Raw genomic sequence first — 19,105 nt, 5'->3', positions numbered from 1 at the left:
ACTTTCGTTGGTTTTTGTTACCATTTCACAAACACAAGGAGTCAAGCTAAAGGAAAATCGCAAAGTCGCAAAAGGGGAAAAGCTTGTTAATATTTATTTCCCACCATCCACCATCCGATTTACAGAACTCCCCAATATCAACCCACCACGCCGTCTTTATCGCCACCACAAGTGATATCGAATCTGATATCGAGCCTGCAACACATTCTTGATTTGGGCATCGAGAAACTGGCGCTGGAGTGACACAACCGCATAGGATAGTTTTAGCAAAAGGCAAAAATTAAAATCAAGCAAGATGGCTGCACCAGATGCGACAGATGCAGCAGATATTGTAAGTTTGAGCTTGGCTCGCCTTATTCCTTTTACATTCTCCATTCTCCCAAGCCTCCTTTTTAGGAACGCGGGATGGACATTGCCTGATTGATTTCGACCTCACGCATTCGATCGGGATCGGGGCCGGCGTTTCGCGACTTCCAAGGTTACAAGCTTTACTGGTAACACCCCTCCCTGCGACATCAGCAAGGAAAGGAAAGAGAGACAGAGACGGCAAGAGACCTAAGGTACAGTGGTTTTTGTACCCGGCCAATGCCCTAGCCGCGCTGGAGAACCTTAAAAATCACCCCACGAGCGATATAGGAGGGGGGTCTAGCGAGGGAGGGACAATCTTTGCCCCTCCAAATTGATATGGGATAAAGATGGCAAGTACTGTGGGCAAGGGGCCCCACCACAGTATGACACCGGGCCACATTGAAAATTCCGAGACTGCAGCAATCACACTGGAAGAGTCATACTATCTATTCTACATATTTCACAACCCTCACATAACGCCTTTCAATCGACGACTTCCTTAGCGCATTCGATCCGATCCGATCCTATCCCGTCTGGAACCCTCTTTTTTAGCTTTTACAGTCTAGTCTAAATTATTTTACTTCTAAACAAGATTCTAACCAACAACAGGAACGTCCCTCCATCCCCGACCGCAAGCAACGAAAATCCGTAGTCTTTAATTCCGAAGCCCTCGTAGTCGAAGCCGACGGTAAAATTAGCACCATGGCTTCCGAAGAAACCAAGGATACCGCTATTTCTCATACTCCCCGTACGCCGCCGCTCTCAGCAGCTCTTGGGGCCTTTACTGATTCGAAAGAAGCTCCGGTCGATGACGCCGCCCCTCTCACTGAAGATGGCGGCCTCGATCTTCTTAAGAAGAAGAAGAAGAAGCCTAAGAAGACCGAGGATGGAGAAGGGGAGGCCGACGGTGCAGCTGACGGAGCTGATGCTGGCGGCGTCGACCTCCTCATGAAGAGGAGAAAGAAGAAGAAGACCAAGGCCGAGACTGATGAATTCGCTGCTAAACTTGCAGCGCTCAATCTCGACAAGGAGGGTGGTGACGCAGAAGGTGCTACCGACGCTAAGACCGAGGAGCAAAGCGGAGATATGGAGAAGGGAACTGGTATCTGGAGTCACGATGAGACTAAGGCAATTAGCTACGACTTGTTACTCGGACGCTTTTTCAGCCTGCTAGCTCAGAAGAACCCCGACCACGCCTCAAGCGGCACCCGAAGTTACAAGATCCCGCCTCCCCAGTGCTTACGTGAAGGCAACAAGAAGACCATCTTCGCCAACATCCAGGAGATCACCAAGAGAATGAAGCGAAGCGAGGAGCACGTTACCGCCTACCTGTTCGCCGAGTTGGGTACGAACGGTTCCGTCGACGGAAGCAGACGATTGGTTATCAAGGGTCGATTCCAACAGAAGCAAATCGAGAATGTCTTGCGAAAATACATCAGTAAGTCCCTCTTATCACGAGAATTTAGTCCTCGTCGTTTCTAACTAGCGATAGTCGAGTACGTCACCTGCAAAACATGCCGATCTCCCGACACAGAGCTCAACAAGGGAGAGAACCGTCTCTACTTCATCACCTGCAACTCGTGCGGATCCCGTCGGTCCGTCACCGCCATCAAGACCGGTTTCTCCGCCCAGGTCGGCAAGAGAAAGAAGATGCAAGGTTAAGCTGCGTTTCGCTAGCACGGTCCCTACTGTTGATATGCCAGGACTTTCTGTCTTCATATGGGTTCTTCGCGCGGCGTGTCTGAGATAGATGCGTCGCTAGGTAGTTACTAGGCGGGCTAGACTGAAAAATGGCAAATGGGAAAAGGCTTTTTCATATTTCGCAGCGAATTCTATGTTTTATAAGATTGTATGTGATTGTGATGTTCCATGTTGTGATCCTTCCGAAATTTCGTGATTACGTGACACTCTTAAACGGCCGTACGGACTTTACTAAACACAACATCTATCTATCAACACGCCAATTTCTGGTACTAACTATTGAGGAAATCTACTATCTTCATGAATAAAATTGCCTTATATACACGTATGCGAAATATCTATTAGATCTATGGTAATTGTATATGAAATTGCGACTCTACATCTCTCGACCGGAAGGCAGTGGGTTATAGACAACACCCCTTATAGCTGGTGAAGTCCGATCGCTGTTTGTTTCGTACAAAGCAAGGGATTTGTGTATTCCTGGTTAATTAAAAACGCCAGTTTCAAGGCTCAGGGTTTACTGAAGCAAACTCGGTGGTGTCGTACTCGAGAAGCTGTTCTCAGGGCTTGGTATCCACTTCATTAGGAGGTTGAGCCCGTCTTTACTAGGAACCGACCAGCGGTAAGAATTGATTTTGATCTCTTAGTAGGTAGGATGATGAGGTCTATGAATAACGTTTTGGATGATATGTTGTGGCCTTGAGTTTTGCCCGCTCGGGAAACCGGTGGTCGCCAGGTAATTCCGCACAGATCTCCCTGCCGTGCAGCTCCGAGAGTTCTCTGACTGCTGACAATTCCGCTGGCCGAATATTTCCATCGATTTCAGATACCTGTTGTACCTGGACTCCATCTAAAGAATCTTTTTGTATACAACAGGGCTTCTCCTTGAATGGCAGTCTGGTTGCCAAGGTGTGGCGTTTCTTCCATCGTTTCCATATGACGAGCGAAGTGAGTAGCATGAGGAAGACAGCTATGATAGAACTGATTATGACGATGTACGTTTCAACCCAAAGACCGTTTCCCCCGGAACTGGAACTGTATTTGAGTACCGATAACGATGTTGTTGCAGCTGTGGTGATCCCAAAGCCTTTCGCGGCCCGATACGAAAGCGACGGCGATGGTCCTGACAACGCAATTCTGCTTATCGATGTCGGTTGGCCTGACGCCGAAGTCGCAGATGGAATAGGTGAGCTTAGTCCATCGAATGTGACGATATTTGACTCATTGCCTCTATGGTCGAGTTTAAGGGGAGCCATTGCCACTTTCTGGTTCGTCAGGTCAATGACGGTATAGACTGAGCGAAGCAAATGACTGCTCAGAAATCCCACGTCGTAACCTTTAGCTTCGGAGATACCAAATCTGCACATGTCCTCCCCAAAGGTGTTGAATAGCTGACGAAGCTGTTTGGATGGCGGGATGACTAAACTTGCCATGGTAACGTTGACTTTGAAAGCTTCTGGTCCGCCGAAGCCAAAGGTGAAATACCCTTCGCTATTTTTCATATTACACGGTATGACAGTGTATTCGTGGGTTCCAGTCTCGTCGTATCGAATAATAGCGCCGGTTATGTTTCGTATTTGCGCTGCAAGGTAAGGCGAGAGCCATAGATCGTCTCCTAATTTGATACGGACGAACAAGGGACCTTGAACCCAAATTTCATCCGTCCCTGTAGGGCTACTAGCTGAAAGTGAGGTCATTGCGATTGCCATAATCGGTCCCTCATTACTAGTCCCGTTGAACGTCCGCCGCGATGTCGCTGGTAAAGCTTCTAGGCTATCTCTGTTATATGTATCTAGACTGACGAGTTCACCTTCGTAGCGACTTGTATCAATAGCACCTAGCAAGAGTCCTCCTGTAAATGAATCTAGCAACTATATATTAGTTTCATATTAGAGAATTATTCATAATTCAATTAGTTATCTTCATATACTTACTTTCATCTTGCAGCCATAAACTGAAGGCAGAAGCTGGAATGGAATCTTGGAATGCTAAATAATCAAGTAGGCTGTCCCAAGTATTATAGAGATCGCCAAGAAGGTAAAAGAACGGTAAGGATGGCTCTATATTATCTGCTGCTGGCGTGTTGCTTGGAAGTGACGCTATATCATATGATAGGTGCATAATATAGATCGCTCCGTCTTCACCATTGAACCCAAGTGTGTCTATGAATATAACCCCGCCCGAGTGGTCGCGATCGCTACCGAATGCGTCATATGAATCAAATGTCGAGGATAAATTTTGGTTGACTATATCATAATGATTAAAATAAAATACGCTCGATAGATGTTTATACTACCTAGGTAGGTAAAGTGGGAGGTAACTGACACGATCCGAATTGACACCCGCCGTAAACGTCCGTAGTGTTGGCGCAACTTGTTGAATTTGTGGACGGTATTAACGTATAATTTGTGAAGAAAGTTTCGAATTCGATCCTCATAGTTATGTTTTGACCTGGAGTTCCGACTTGTACTTGAACTGTGTATTCGGACACATCTTCTGACCACTGTAAATCGAGTAGAACTTGGGCAATTGATAGTTTGAGAGTAACTAAGACAGTGAGTGATCTTAGTAGATACATCTCCCAAAACTCAATGCTGGAATGACATGCTAGAATAACAGAGGGCCAAAGCAAGAGGGGGAAGAGGAATATTCCAAAGCCAGCGGAGTAGTGTCTCTCATGTTGGATATTGAATATCGAGAATTGGAATCTCCGGGGAGCTAATATAGATCCAGCCTGATACTACAAGCGTTTGTCTAATGAATACCACGGGGTATATATCCATCCGTCACAGAAAGAATTGGACGGCCGATTATTGGTAGATTTTGATATGTGCTTGGTTTCAATGATAGGAGTAGGGTAACTGCATGTATGAGCCCCATTACAAGCCTCTAACCGTCTGATATAGTCAAACGGCAGCTGATCGGGCTTCGAGAAGGTGGCTTGCGGACGAAACAGAGATACAGGAGACCCATGAATAGCTGAGCATCCCAGCAATGCTATATGACGAGGTCATGTTTTGATTAAAAGTAAGGAGAGACATTTGTAGAAAGAATCGATGTGGATGAGTCCACGATGATAAATATCCATTTGCAATGAAATGACGAAGGAAAATCGGTTGAGCGGATGCAAGATCCCTCATTTCTCTCACCTATTTACCTACCTACCAACGTCACTCTATCGAAGTCATAATGGTAAACGAATCTTCGATTGTCAAATCGTTTTTTCTAAGAAACGTATATTATGTCACAATGCTTGTGATGAAAAGGGTGAGTGATTCTTGAGGTAATCAGAAGTTGAAGTTGGAGGAAACATCGAGCCACATAAGATATAATTGGTCGATTAGTATGCATTACCAGCTGGCCGTTGCTATCTGGGCAACCAATCAAGCCCCATTTCACCCGATGCCAGCCGTCAGACATGCTCGGCATTAATCTTAAACCTATGTGTAACCCGTTGGCCGCAGCTATGCGCGTCTCATTCAAAGCTACCACTTTCACACCCAGACTCCTGACCAACATACATGAACACAGACGCCTGAGAACACAACGAGGCTGGATGTGAAACTGTCCATGTGGTATCACATTCGTATAACTTGCACCAACTCGCCAATACACAACCGGAACTCTACTTCATTCGGCTTCTTCCCCGCTCGCTCATCGGAGACAAAGAACTCATTCTTGTGAACCAACATGTCGCAGGATCAGCTGCTCAAGGGCCAGTCCGGTTTGCCTGTAGATAACCCGACCAAGTCGTACTGGCACAAGGAGCCTTCGGCTAAATTGTTAGGTCATAGAACGACGAAAGAGTTACCCCGCGTCGCCGACGTTGTTATCGTGGGGAGCGGCATCACGGGGAGTTTCGCCGCTCACTTCTTGAAAGAGCAACGCCCCGATCTAGATGTTGTAATGGTCGAGGCAAGAGAGGCTTGCTCGGGGGCTACTGGAAGAGTGAGTTGATTAATGAAACTTGCATCAAAAGAAGAGTCTAACTAGACGACCTGTTCTGCGTATCATGAACGCCCCCTTTTCCAAAGTCTCATCCACGATGAGACCTAGACTATATATAATCGATATATTCAGAGATTCGGCCCTTTTACAACATATAATATATACAACCTCACCCACCTACCTACTTGACGTTTCATTTCATTGCCACATCGTTAACCCTTAAAACATACATAAGAACATGTCTACTAACTCATCTACCGCTCTAGAATGGAGGTCACTGCCAACCCGCAATCTACGCCTCAGAGCCTCACATCGCCTCCTTTGAGCTCCGTAATTTCATCTACCTCAAGGGGCTAGTCGAGGAATTTTCAATCCCATGTGACTGGCACACGACAAGCGGTGTACACGCCTTCTACTCGCCCGTGCTATTCAAACTAGTCCGTAGCAGCGTCCAGTATCTCATCGACGAATACCCGGACCTAGCCGCCAACGTAGCCGTCGTCACCAAAGGCAAGCAGAACGAAGACGGTAACAGCGATCTAGAAGGCACCCCAGCCTACCTCCTCGAAGGCGAGCGTCGGGAGCTCACCCTCGACGCCCTAAGGGTCCCGCACGCCGAAGGCGCCATCGTGCAATGGAACGCAGCAAGCCTATGGCCATACAAACTCGTCGCCTTCGTGCTTGAGCGTCTTCTCGCCACAAACGACAACAATGAAGACGGAGCCAGCGGGTCCTTCAACCTCCAAACCAACACCCCCGTAACGGGACTCTCGCGCGCCGAGCCCCCTGGCCTCAGCAGCCCAAGCGGCTCCAAACCAACATCGATATGGACAGTCCACACCCCGCGCGGCACAATCTCCACATCCCAAGTGCTCCTCGCAACAAACGCCTACACCTCCCACCTCCTCCCACAATTCACACCACTAATCGTTCCAACCCAAGGACAAATCTCCGCGCTCGAGCCCCCGGAGAAACCAACAGTACCCACGGACCCGCCATTGGACATAAAACACACCTTCTATATCGAAGGCGAGCCGGACCAGCCCTTCGAGCGCGACGACTACCTAGTGCAACGCCCCCCCGCCTCCGCGTCGCTAATCTACGGCGGAGGCCGACGGCACGCCAAGGGTCGGGGTGTCGGGGTATGGGATGATAGCGCGGTCGACCCGGCTGTATCCTGGTATCTGCGCGGCGAACTCGGCTCCGTGATCGATTTATCTCTACACCATCCCCCATCCCAATCCCCCACCAAAGAGCCCAAAAAACACAAACCCCTCCCCAAAAAACAAGACCTACACCCAACCCACGAATGGACCGGCATAATGGGGTACTCCAAAGACTCGCACCCATGGGTCGGCGGCGTGCCCTCGTCCGCAGGCGGGGGGGACGGGTTATGGTTATGCGCGGGGTACACCGGGCACGGGATGCCGAACGCGGTGTTATCAGCGAAAGCGGTAGTCGACATGATGTACGGCGACGAAGACGGGGAAGTCGATCTGCCGCCCGAGTACGAGTTAACCGAGGACCGGCTGGCGCGGTCGGGTGTGTTGGATGAGGTTGTGGATGTGGATGCTAGGGGGAGTTTGTATGCTGATTTTGGGGGGCGATAGGTTTTAGGGGGGATGGGTGGATGGATAGACTTAAGTCGATATTTACAGTGTGTAGGTAGTTGGTTATTATAGATACCTGTCTAGCACATATTAGACTCCGGAGAATTCTAAATGTAAATATAGAAAGATATAGGTAGATGAGTACCTTACCTACGTAGATGACATCTACATTTCCCATATTATATAGGCACATACCCAGTGAACAACATACTTATATCCGGACATGAGGTCTCACGTTCGGCACAATGTTTCATTCATTCGTGATTACCTGCTAGCTACCTGCCAACCAGCATCGAGCACTGCTTCCAATATACCGACGAGGGCTACCTTATCTTGCCTGCCTGCAGGTTCTGATCGCCCTATCACGCAACGCAAAGCGGGTAAGCTTTCCATTAGACATCTGACAAGACCAACATCTAAAAAGCCTCACGAGTATTATCGCCCTCACCTTCCATTGTCGTGTCGCGCGCGGATCCTCGCCTCCTTCCTTCGGGGTATAACAAACTCCATTTGGTTTCCCTCACGTTTCATTCAATAACTCCAACGCAGATGCTTTCCCTGGTTCCGTATACCCATCCCATTTTTCTTTTCGCGTCAAAATGCCATCCCGTCGGCTATTTCATCCTTGCCGAACCTTTTCGTGTCCGGTGAAGTATAGGGTTCGTGAGTTTCCAGTATGTCTAAAAAAGGGAATCTTGGGCGCCTAATGTCGCCCGAGAGAGAAACGAAATTAGCGGAACAAATTCGTGATGAAAATTGAAACCCAAAATTAAGTCCAAGTCGTCCTAGCTAGATTCTAGGGCCCCTTTGCATCAACATTGTCGAAGCTGCCTTGAGCAGTTCGAGAATCTCATATTGAATGAGCAATTCGTAGATAGTCTTCACAGATGCTTGTTTGTGATATCGTTGACGAGCTCGAAGAGTCAGATGTGTCTTTGGGAGGCTGGTTCTAATCGGCCTCGGCCAACTGCATGATCAACTTGGCTGCCATGTCAAGGAAAGGGAAGGGGCTCATAACGGCCTTCTCCTCCAGAAGAGTTCCGTCGAGCCTTTCGTAGCCGGTGCACTTAAAGTCCACAAGGTAGACTTTGTCTTTAGGGTCCATTTCATAGATCTGAATATCCATTCGCATCCAGACGAAGTCTTGCTTGCGCTTATCCATGACCGAGTAGACGAAAGTGTTGTCGTCGGAAGCAGCTTCGGCAGTAACGTTACCAGAAGAAATTGACGTTCTTCGTATATCTAAAAGTTGATTAGGCTAAGAACTCGCAAGTTGAAATTCGCTGGCTTACCATCTTTCTTCCAGCGACACACTATATGCCAAGGATCGGCGGGCAGCCTATAATATTTGATGGGGTCAAACGTCTCCAAGTCAATTTCGTCAATCGACATGCCCTCATACGGATTACCCTCCTCTTCGTTGGGCGTCTTGGCGTATGGATCTCTAGTACAATTAGTATCTCTTAAATAAACCACACCCATTGCTCTCTATGACACTTACGCAGGATCCGGCCCATGCACCTTTTCGTAATCCTCATCTACAACCCAGGTAGCACCAAGCTTGGATAAAGACTTGTAGATGCAAAGTAGAGCTTCAAATGGGGCATTTCGGGATCTTATACCAAATTGCCACCGGACTTGTTTGGTTCTCTTCGGGGCAACCGGAGTCATGCTCTGTGGATGAAATTGGCTATCGTCAAGTCTCATGGCGCTCTTAGAGTGTGGCTTGAGGCGGCGGGCGGCTTCCTGCTGCTCGGCAGGCGTTCTAGGCTGCAGAGGAACATCGGGCACTGGTTGAGCATCTAATGGCTCTTCAATGCCAGCGTTCTGACGCTCAAGATATTTTTTGTGTAGCGAAGGTAAACTTGTTGGCAGAATTCCAACGTGACTCACGTATCCGCGAGGAGAAGAGCTGGTGATTGTCGAGGTAGTCGAACGAGCCGAGTCGGCAAGTGGGCTCGCTTGAGATTCACTGGGGTAATCAAACTGAGATTCCCGCTTACTGTCCAATGTTGTGTCACCCAAGGCTTCTGCAACACTGCGCATTTGCTCTTCGCCTTCCATATTTGGGGGAGAGGTTGCAAAGTAGGGGTTGTCGGCACCCGTTCCGTAAGCAGCTATAATGCGTCAGTGATACTCCGAACTCCCTCGGACGGAACTTGCGACTGGGGAATGCTTGATAAATATGAGTGACTTACGATTTACTTGCATGAGCTTATTCTCACGGACGATCATGTATGCATCCTTAATAGCAGACGGTTCATCGGCTTCAAGGGCTTCCTGAACATCGCGTTTGCCGTAACCCATTGTTTTACTGATCTTCTCAGTAACTTCGTTATGGAGTTTCTCCTGGACTCTGGGGGGAGCGTTGGGCGCGATATCACTTGGTCTAATAGCCCGATTAGGATCCACGCCAGTATTTAGAAATTCCTCGACGGGAGGAGCGAGGTAAGGAGGCAAGTCCTTCAAGAACCAGGTATCTTGTCTGATCTCGTCGATGATGATGCGTTGCACAGGATTAGTCTGCAACATTTTGCGGATGAGATTCGCCGCATCGGACGGGACCCAGTGAGGAACAGTAAAAACGCCCCGCTGGATTTTCGAAAATAAGCTGGGAATATGGTCGTCGTCAAAAGGCAGCCTGCCGACCAACAGGACGTATAGAATGACGCCACAACTCCAGACATCAACTTCCGGCCCAGCGTACAACTTCCCACTAATAACCTCAGGTGCCGCATAATTAGGACTACCACAACTGGTTTTGAGAAAATTTCCATCCGTCATAATATTGCTCAGACCAAAATCAGCAATCTTTACGTTGAGATTATCATCGAGCAAAAGATTCTCTGGTTTTAGATCTCGATGCACCACCTTATGTCTGTGGCAGTACTCAACGGCGCATATCATCTGTTGAAAGAATTTTCGGGCTTGGTCTTCAGGGAGTCGGCCGTGTTTAACGATGTAATCAAAAAGTTCCCCACCGGCATATTCCAAGACCATGATAATCTCGGCTGGAGTCTTAATCACAGTGTAGCTGTCGAGAATCAGTTAGCGAACTGATGTCTTTGGAATTCGAGAGATAGGTGTTTGAATTGACCGTAACACTTACAGTTTGATGATATGGGGATGTCGGAGGAGTTGCAGATATTCGATCTCTCGTTCGACGCGACCTACCATATCTCTACTGATCAACTTCTTACGCGCGATAATCTTGAGAGCCACCTTTTGGCCGGTAGATCTATGCACCGCCAGCTTGACCTTTCCGAAAGAGCCTTCGCCTAATGTTCTGATTATATTGTAGGCGCCGATTCGCTGGTCGGTTTTGGTCTTCTCTCGATTCTGCGATGCCTGCTCGGAAAGCATGCTAGCAGCTCGAGCTCTGCCATTTGAGCCATCGGTCGTGGGGCGAGTGACATTGATTTCGGGTACTCTCGCGCCATTATTCTTCTGTCGGAGTAGGGAGGGAGATAGGGACATGGAAAGTTCCTCTTCGTCAAACGCTCGGGAAGTCATCTTGTCTCGAAATGACTCTTGATGTCTAATTGATGGCGAGGTTGATGAGAATCGTCATGGAGCAACGTTCAACAACGAGGGGCTCTCAACTAGGGGCCAGTAGCCGGGGTCGGGGAACAGGGGGATGGGAGTGGAGGATAGAGCTGTAGGGTAGCGATGCACGCTTGGCAAGACTCTGGGTCTTCTGGGATTCTTGGCACCAACTGCAGTCTCATTAGTGCATTCGCTAACCCTGACTGGAATAGCACCTGAGGTATCGGGTATATGATGATATGTGAAGCGGATTTAATGCGTGTTTGCCATGCATTTACGACTTAAAAAATTGGACGGAAGTATTAAATTGGCTATTCCCCGTGTCTTTAATGTGCCGAGGAATAATTCAGGTACTAAACTTAAGACTTGTTGAGTGAGGTCAGCCTGTTACTCGCCTTGAGGCTCTAGCTAACGGGTCTCAGAGGGCTGAATTGTTGGCTCAATAAACTTTTTTTTCTGTCCGGATAATATCAATGATCCTGGAAGCCTGTAGGAATCAGACGCTTAGAAGAATGAGCTTACCTTAACAGCAGCTGACAGTCTCATCTAAGTCCAAGCCCACGAGGTAAGGGATTGATTTTATGTAGGAAGTTGGGATTGGCAACTTTTAAGACTAATGAGAGAAAAAAAGAACCTTAGAACTAAGCACAATTCACAATGTATGTAATGCTGGAGGAAATGACGGCCCGCCTTATCCGATACTATTGGTAGCCACTGCTTGGAGTCTAGAACTCACATGTCAGTGTCGAACGACCTATGCAGCTCTTTCCTGTTGTCCCAGCCTGAGAAAGGAGCCACAAATCCGCTTAGGGTTAAGAAAGTCCCAGAAAGAGCCACTAGCATACGTGGTTATGTACGCTTACCTAATTGGCAGGTATCGTCAGGGCAAGAAGTCTTTGATTTGGTGGCTTTCTGTGATACAGTGATACCTGCCTCTGAGACAATGGGCTTTTCAAATTATTCTTAGCCAATAGATCTTGAGAGACAAAGTTTCAATACCCCGGTAATGCCCAGCAATTCCCACGATCTTCACTTGAAAGATCTAACACAACAGGGACGTAGGTATGAATGTAGTCAACCTGTGGTCCTGTGTATCTTTTTACAGCCAACAATACCTGGGCATCGTTCTGCCTCATGACTGATATCAAACCCTTACAAACGTACTACGTACTATGGAGGTACCTAGGCATGGTTACATCTAGTTTCTATTAAGCTTTATTTTCCATCTTGACAGTAGCCTATTGCACAGTACAATAACATTTACCAACTAACCTAATACACACGTGTGTGTGTGTGTTAGGATGTGTTAATAAAGCAGCATATGTTAGGTATATTGAACTCTTTGTTGGGGATTGTTAGTTTAAACGGGACTCGGTGCTCTGTACGAAATACATACCAGCTTATTACATCATCCCTTATTTTCTTCCTCTTTCAGCCTTTCGACAAGTTTTGTCCTGAGAAAGTCACTGAGACCTAGGCTGTGCAATTGCAGATGCATGGTTAGCTGGGATCGGAGATGCCAATTTGGGGATTCCCGAAAGCTTACATTCCCTCGTTGGTAACGATGCGATAGGTCCCGCTGGGCTGGAACTCTCCTACGATATTTCCAGAACCATCGACCTCGATACTACCAAGAATATCTTCCGGCCATGCTATTCTGCCGTAGTCGGGTGGATTCCTCAAATCGCTGAGATGGATATGTCCTCCTATACCTGCACCCCCAGCGCCTCCTTGGGCACTTGCTCCGCCGCCGCCACCTCCACCGGCACCCCCTCCCCCACCTAAGCCGGCTGCCGACCCTTTCGTACCTCGCTGCTTACGCTGTTGTGGGAAAAATGCGCCTCCTGAACCGAGGGTTGCCCCGCCAGGCCCAGCGAAAGCGTGGGCCTGAGCTAGAAGATCTGGATCATGGGCAGCATAGTTTCGAAGAACTTCGGTTAAGATGGACATGAATTCGTAATTCTCGGAAAAGGACTGGGGTGTTGGCGGTAGAGCTGCTGTAGAGCCAATGGCTAATCTATGGCTAGGTGGATTGGTATCGAGAAATGTGAGAAGGTGTCCATTGTCTACTGTAGCATTGGGAAACACTTTCTTAAAGAGCAATCATTGTAAGCGATGAATTCCAATTTAATATGTGGATGATATGAGGGGTTACTAACTATGTAGGGGTTGTTGCTTAATGTAGAGATGCCTCGATATGAAAACAGAGCCCTACATGTTGGAGTTATTCGAACTCGCGATAATAGCATCTTGAAGCTATAGATAGGCTGTTCTAAAGAGTGACACGAAATTTGCTTAGGAGCTTCGAAGCTGGAGCTGGAGCTATGCGATTTTAATTCTCACTGACGTAGTGTGCCCTGCTTAGCGTTTTAGCGCTTAGTGTCAGATAAAAGGTACCTGCGTACTACCCCCACACGCTGATTAGTGGAACCCTGTAGGTCATTAACGCGTAAATCGCGGTGGATGCACTGGACGCGCTTTCTAATTCAAGACCCATTGAAATATCAGAATACATGTATCAAATCGTCGTCAGTACAAGATTGAGTACACATTAGGGGCCATAGAAATGAAAATCTATACTGGCCGAAACTATTCAAAATGCAAGGAAATAAGTCCCTAGCTGCGTCAATATTCGCGCCGAAAACGCCTGGTCCCTCGAACCCAATTCCATCTTCGTCTCCGGCTTTTGGAACACCTGCCCATACTCTCAAACCGTTTGCTATAGCGCCACCAACCAAGGCCACCATCCTACCGATTCTCCTCCCGCCCGCCACTTTAAGACCTCTAGCATTCCGAACTTTCACGAAAAAGCACAGCTTAACTCTAACCTCGACCGCCCTACAAGAATTAGCAACCTTCATCGGCCGACATTGCGGTTCAGGATGGCGTGAAGAGGGGTTAGCGGAGAAAGTCTTAGAGGAGGTGGCTAAGAGCTGGAAGAACCGAAATGGAGGCGTTATAGTGGATGGTTCCAGTCAGGAGCTGAAAGAAATCCTGAAAACGCTAGAAGGAAATATGAGTGGTGGTAGAATATCAACAGGACGGGAACTAAATCGACAGAATAGTCTAGCCCTAGACTCCAGCCAGGAGCTCGATTTATCAAACACAAGACTAGGACTAAGGCCGGCAAAGCATCTATCTCGCAATGACACCGAAACAAGTTTTGGTATATCAGGGTTAGGTGTTGAAGAAAACGAGCCGGACGAGGAAGGCTTAAATCATCCGAGGCATTGGTTGAAGGTTGTGAGTGCATACGATCAACCGCGCATGCTATACAATGTTACAAAAAAACACTTTGAAAAGTACATAAACACACACCCCTTAACTATTTATAGGATATTGAGGCTTACAATACTCCAAGGGACCCGTCTAAACCATCTCTAATGCCACCAGCATCCCACAAGACGACTTTATTCCGAAATAGATATAATGTCATACACCAAAGACTTCTCCGAAACGAATCCTTTCAAAGCTCGACCGTAGCCACCACAAAAGCAGCCCCATCCCTAAAACGATCTAATTCTTCCAGTCTCACGACCCAACAAACCTACAAAATCACACCAATCGCAAACCTCCTCGGCCGACATGGCAGCCACCATATGCTTCTGGGTCTGCTATCGATCCTACCAACAGGTGGCCTAGCGATAAGCGACCTAACGGGAACTATCTCGCTCGATCTATCGCAAGCCGTAGCCCTACCCGAAGACTCGGCATGGTTCACTCCCGGCATGATCGTACTCGTCGACGGCGTTTATGAAGAAGAGGAAGAATCAACAGGCAAGGGCCTTGGCGGTAGCAACGGTGTAGGCGGCATAATCGGCGGCCGCTTTCAGGGTTTTTTCTTAGGTCAACCGCCGTGCGAAAAGCGCAAGGCAACCCTCGGAGTTATCAACGGTCCCGACGACCACACCATCGGTGGCGGGTTCGGATGGATCGACTTCCTAGGCGTAGGAAGTGAGCGTGCCGTCGGCTCCAAAATGCGCAAACTGGAAGCGCGTCTCGCCCGACAAGCTCGACAACAGGCTGCCCTCGCCGACCCCGACTCCACCATCACCTCCACCTCCGCAACCCCGAGCCGCACCCGCGTCGTCATCATCGGCGAACTTAACCTCGACCAACCGCGTGCCCTACAAGCCCTACATAAAATCCTAACTCTCTATTCAACCGAGCCCGAGGGCTCCACACCCATGTCTTTCGTGCTCGCTGGCAACTTCACGCGGCACGCAGTCATGGCTGGGGGAGGCGCTTCCGGCGCCTCGGTAGAGTACAAAGAGTACTTCGACGCGCTAGCCTCCGTGCTCTCGGATTTCCCCACACTTTTATCGACATCCTCATTCGTATTCCTCCCCGGCGACAACGACGGCTGGGCCTCCGCTTTCGGCGGAGGAGCCGCCGTCCCGTTGCCTAGGGGCAAAGTACCGGACATGTTCACAAGTCGCGTCAGAAGAGCGTTCGCAGCCGCAAACGCGGAGGCGGGGATCGCCCCCGGAGGAAAAGAAGGAGACGGAAGGAAAGGCGGCGAGGCGATTTGGACGACGAATCCGAGCAGATTATCTGTGTTCGGTCCGAGCCATGAGATCGTGCTCTTCCGCGATGATATGTCGGCGCGGCTGCGACGCACGACGGTGCGGTTGAAATCTTCCTCTAGATCCGCGGAAGAAGAAGACGAGTCTGCGCACCCGGACAATGATGACGACGTGGATATGGCGAATGCGCTCGACGGCGCGGATTCAATGGACGTTGATTCCGCGCCGAACAGACACGCGAAATCCGACCCGGAGATCCCGCACGACGTGCACTCGGCACGTAAGTTGGTTAAGACGGTCTTGGATCAGGGATACCTGTGTCCCTTCCGCCACGCGATTCGCCCTGTGCATTGGGACCATGCCGGCGCGCTGCATTTATACCCGCTGCCGACGGCGATGGTGCTCGCGGACCCGACGGCGCCGCCGTTTTGTGTCACGTACGAGGGGTGTCATGTCATGAACCCCGGCGCTGTGCTGGTTACGGGGCGCAGAGGCGTGGGGCGGTGGGTTGAGTATGAGTTGGGGGGCACGGGACGGGTGAGGGAGTGTTTGTTCTAGAGGGTGAGGGGAATGTGGGTGTTTATATCTGAAATGTTCAATGTTAAAAACTTGGAAGGCATTCGTAAACGTGATGATGATGGATGGGGCATAGCATGGCATTCTGGTAATAATACGAAATCACGAAATTCAAAACTTGGGAGCCCAGTCTAGGTACGATTTTTCTTAAAAAGTAGAGGGGCAAGCAGAGAGAAGTAGGTTGATCAAATTTTATTAAGACCGTCATGGGACATTAGTGTACGTTTCGGCTCGTTTTCTCCACAGCATCGTCGTCGTCTATGCTGGTGTGTGTGTTTGTGTGTTGGCTTGCAGCCATTAAAAAGGGCGTAAGCAATCTGGTAAAAGTATGTACATAGAAAAAACCGCGCGTGGCCACAAGCTTCACATATGCACTGCTGCGCTCCAACATCGAATCGAAAAAGGCTGGATATTCCTGGAGATGCACGATCCAAAAATATGTATAGGGGTGTCTAAATGATGTACTATAGAATTGAATGTTAGTTATGGGAGAAATGGAATGTGTGCGGGATGTTAAGGTGCGAGGCACTTACCGGAATAAAAAGGTACGGAACCTGTCTCTCGTATTCCTTCCACGCCTCGCCGTACTTGGTTTGGCAGCGCTCGATATCCCGCATGGCGCGATGCGTGATCATGCAGCAGAAGAAGACGGGGTAGAACCAGGGGAAGGGGCTGTTGAAACCCGTGATCAAACCCCAGCTGATGGCGAAGAACGCATCGCACGTATAATGCAACTTGCGCGCGTATCCCCACCAACCGTCAACGAGAATCTTGTCGCCGGTCTGCGTATCGATGGTCTTCGGGTTATCGATGTATATCCAAGGTAGAGCCGGGAAGGTCTTGCGCTTCTCGTGGTTCCCACGTTCTCTAGCCCGGAAGGCATTCTTTTGTCCGTTGGCCTGATCCCAAACAATGTATACCATTAGGTACGTAACAAAGAGTACACCCAAGGCATACTTGTTCCAAGCATACTCCGACGGGTCGTGGTTGGCGAGGTAGAGAGTGCAGTGGCAATACGAAAGAGGGACACCAGCCATGTTCCAGAAGATTAACATAAAACCCCATTTCTCGTAATACATATCCCAAGTAGTAATGATAAGCTGCTCGCCCTTAGAGCAGGCATTAGCGTAGAGATAATGAGCCATAACCAGGAACATGACCTCTCCCGAGACGTAACCATAGTTCTCGTACTGACGCGCCGCAGCCGCGGAGCTGAGTCCAAAGAGGATGAACCAGGGAATGCGAACCTCGTAGAACATCTTAAAGTCGAGAATTCCAAACATGCGGGGGTTAAGCTCGGCTCCCATGAAAAAGTCGTAGATCGGGTAACCCGTCATTCGGTGTGTCGCACCGCGGATTATGGCAGAGAAGTATGCGACAAAGGCACACAAGAAGCCGGAAATGATAGCGACCGACAATATGGGACCGAATTCGTCAAGGAAGGTGTAGATCTTGAACACACCGCTGAAATGGCAAGCAGCCATAACGGCGATTGTGAAATAGAAGCTGGCGTAGGCGGAGCAGTAGTACGGAAGCTGTTTGCCTCCCTCGTGAGGAAGAGGCTTGCCTTTACTCCAAACACCGGGCATGAGCATATAGCAAGCAGCCTCGAAGATGTAGTATACCCAGTAGATCTTCCATGCTCGTAGAGAGGGGAATGCGCCAGTGTAGACAAGATCCCACATACGTCGGCCGAATTCAAGAAGAGGCTCGCCATCCTCAGGTAACGGCAATTTACCATCATAGTAGGTAGCACCGATCCACATATAGTACATGAGAGTAGGAAATCCAATCATGAGAGCCAAGGCACCGAAACTACCTCCAAACTCAAAGACCCCAGAGTGGTCAATTTTGGGGTCCATGCCCGGCTTCCAACCATCGACGACCTGTTCCTTGGCGTGACCATTTGCGGTTCCATTTGTATGTCCATTTGTATGCCCATTTGCGTGACCATTTGCATGACCATTCGTGTTTCCATTAAGTTTTGGTTCTTTTCCATTTCCATTGGCATTATCATTAAGAACAGCAGACAACTTCTCATCGGGAACAGGGCTGAATTCTTCGTCCTTCGGTGCGACATCTGAATCGTCTATGTTCTCGAGGAATTTGCCGGTTGTCCGACGTCGTACAGATCTAGACCTGGTCGATCTGCTTGTGGCAGTTTCGGCAGCAGAACTTGAGTCGCCATCATCAGACGCGCCGTCAATAGGGGGAAACTGGGATTTCCGTCGCGTCGAACGGCGACCAGGAGTTTCGACCATTCCATCGAAGAGTTCCTTTTTTCTACGATTTAATTACTAATATTAGCAAATGATGTTCTTGATGTTATATCTGGTCACACATTGGAAGGTACATCGCCCACAATTCTATCGCGAATCGTGTTCTTTTCTCACCGTACAACATAAACAAAAAGAACACCAAAAAAAGGAGATAAGAGAATAAATAGATAGAAATTCAAACATACCTAGGAGTCGCACGTAAAGAATATCGTGACGACATTTCTCAATTAAGACGAAGGACGTGAAATAAAAACTGAAGGAGTGGACAACGGGCAAGTCAATGCTCGTCACTTTGGAATTGGAAGTCGTAACGGACAGAAAAGCGTAAATGAGACCCTGTTCATTCCTCCTCTAGTCACTTTTTTTTAATGTTTTGGGATTGGACCTTTTTTAATTTTCGCCCGCTTATTCCGGTAGTCAGGGGCAGCCCGCGGAGAGCGGCCGACGATCGTATTGAACTTTAACCGAGGACCCACTCATTTATAGTGCTTAACCTTTTTAAGTTCAAGTTCTCTATAGATCATTATGTAATCCATTGTCTCTACATTGTCTCTTGTAATTGGCAGTGCAC

The 19,105-nt window shown here is 48.7% G+C and overlaps 7 protein-coding genes across 7 annotated transcripts; 3 read left to right on the top strand and 4 right to left on the bottom strand.

Moving 5' to 3' along the window:
- Positions 1-40: 40 nt before the first annotated feature.
- Positions 41-2,218, top strand: GGS22DRAFT_160925 (domain found in IF2B/IF5-domain-containing protein). Its single transcript, XM_047961006.1, has 3 exons — positions 41-331; positions 958-1,786; positions 1,841-2,218. Exons 1-3 carry the CDS (start codon positions 296-298, stop codon positions 2,008-2,010), a joined length of 1,035 nt encoding a protein of 344 aa, XP_047819278.1. The 5' UTR covers positions 41-295; the 3' UTR covers positions 2,011-2,218.
- Positions 2,219-2,399: 181 nt separating this feature from the next.
- On the bottom strand, positions 2,400-4,655 carry GGS22DRAFT_129262 (acid protease). Its single transcript, XM_047958425.1, has 3 exons — positions 4,375-4,655; positions 3,984-4,295; positions 2,400-3,913 (listed from the first exon to the last, which is right to left on the bottom strand). The coding sequence occupies exons 1-3, from the start codon at positions 4,625-4,627 to the stop codon at positions 2,715-2,717; spliced, it is 1,764 nt and encodes a 587-aa protein (XP_047819277.1). The 5' UTR covers positions 4,628-4,655; the 3' UTR covers positions 2,400-2,714.
- An 878-nt stretch (positions 4,656-5,533) lies between these two features.
- GGS22DRAFT_199749 (FAD dependent oxidoreductase) lies at positions 5,534-7,607 on the top strand (the record flags this gene model as incomplete). The annotated part of the gene is made up of 2 exons (XM_047966334.1): positions 5,534-5,997; positions 6,264-7,607. The coding sequence occupies exons 1-2, from the start codon at positions 5,740-5,742 to the stop codon at positions 7,605-7,607; spliced, it is 1,602 nt and encodes a 533-aa protein (XP_047819276.1). The 5' UTR covers positions 5,534-5,739.
- Positions 7,608-8,556: 949 nt separating this feature from the next.
- On the bottom strand, positions 8,557-11,120 carry GGS22DRAFT_187723 (Pkinase-domain-containing protein; the record flags this gene model as incomplete). Its single annotated transcript, XM_047964629.1, has 5 exons — positions 8,557-8,849; positions 8,900-9,051; positions 9,109-9,724; positions 9,806-10,641; positions 10,717-11,120. The coding sequence occupies 5 exons, from the start codon at positions 11,118-11,120 to the stop codon at positions 8,557-8,559; spliced, it is 2,301 nt and encodes a 766-aa protein (XP_047819275.1).
- Positions 11,121-12,289: 1,169 nt separating this feature from the next.
- GGS22DRAFT_160907 (uncharacterized protein) lies at positions 12,290-13,511 on the bottom strand. Its single transcript, XM_047961005.1, has 3 exons — positions 13,313-13,511; positions 12,700-13,244; positions 12,290-12,631 (listed from the first exon to the last, which is right to left on the bottom strand). Exons 1-3 carry the CDS (start codon positions 13,400-13,402, stop codon positions 12,562-12,564), a joined length of 705 nt encoding a protein of 234 aa, XP_047819274.1. The 5' UTR covers positions 13,403-13,511; the 3' UTR covers positions 12,290-12,561.
- Positions 13,512-13,655: 144 nt separating this feature from the next.
- Positions 13,656-16,353, top strand: GGS22DRAFT_129202 (DNA polymerase alpha/epsilon subunit B-domain-containing protein). Its single transcript, XM_047958424.1, has 2 exons — positions 13,656-14,455; positions 14,515-16,353. The coding sequence occupies exons 1-2, from the start codon at positions 13,752-13,754 to the stop codon at positions 16,235-16,237; spliced, it is 2,427 nt and encodes an 808-aa protein (XP_047819273.1). The 5' UTR covers positions 13,656-13,751; the 3' UTR covers positions 16,238-16,353.
- Positions 16,354-16,472: 119 nt separating this feature from the next.
- On the bottom strand, positions 16,473-18,904 carry GGS22DRAFT_129199 (ergosterol biosynthesis ERG4/ERG24 family-domain-containing protein). Its single transcript, XM_047958423.1, has 3 exons — positions 18,720-18,904; positions 16,789-18,538; positions 16,473-16,719 (listed from the first exon to the last, which is right to left on the bottom strand). The coding sequence occupies exons 1-3, from the start codon at positions 18,752-18,754 to the stop codon at positions 16,708-16,710; spliced, it is 1,797 nt and encodes a 598-aa protein (XP_047819272.1). The 5' UTR covers positions 18,755-18,904; the 3' UTR covers positions 16,473-16,707.
- Between the last annotated feature and the right edge of the window lie 201 nt (positions 18,905-19,105).

The sequence above is a fragment of the Annulohypoxylon maeteangense genome, assembly GCF_022496945.1.
Source record: "Annulohypoxylon maeteangense strain CBS 123835 unplaced genomic scaffold GGS22scaffold_7, whole genome shotgun sequence".
Taxonomy (NCBI): domain Eukaryota; kingdom Fungi; phylum Ascomycota; class Sordariomycetes; order Xylariales; family Hypoxylaceae; genus Annulohypoxylon; species Annulohypoxylon maeteangense.
This window is presented reverse-complemented; position numbering and strand designations above follow the sequence as displayed.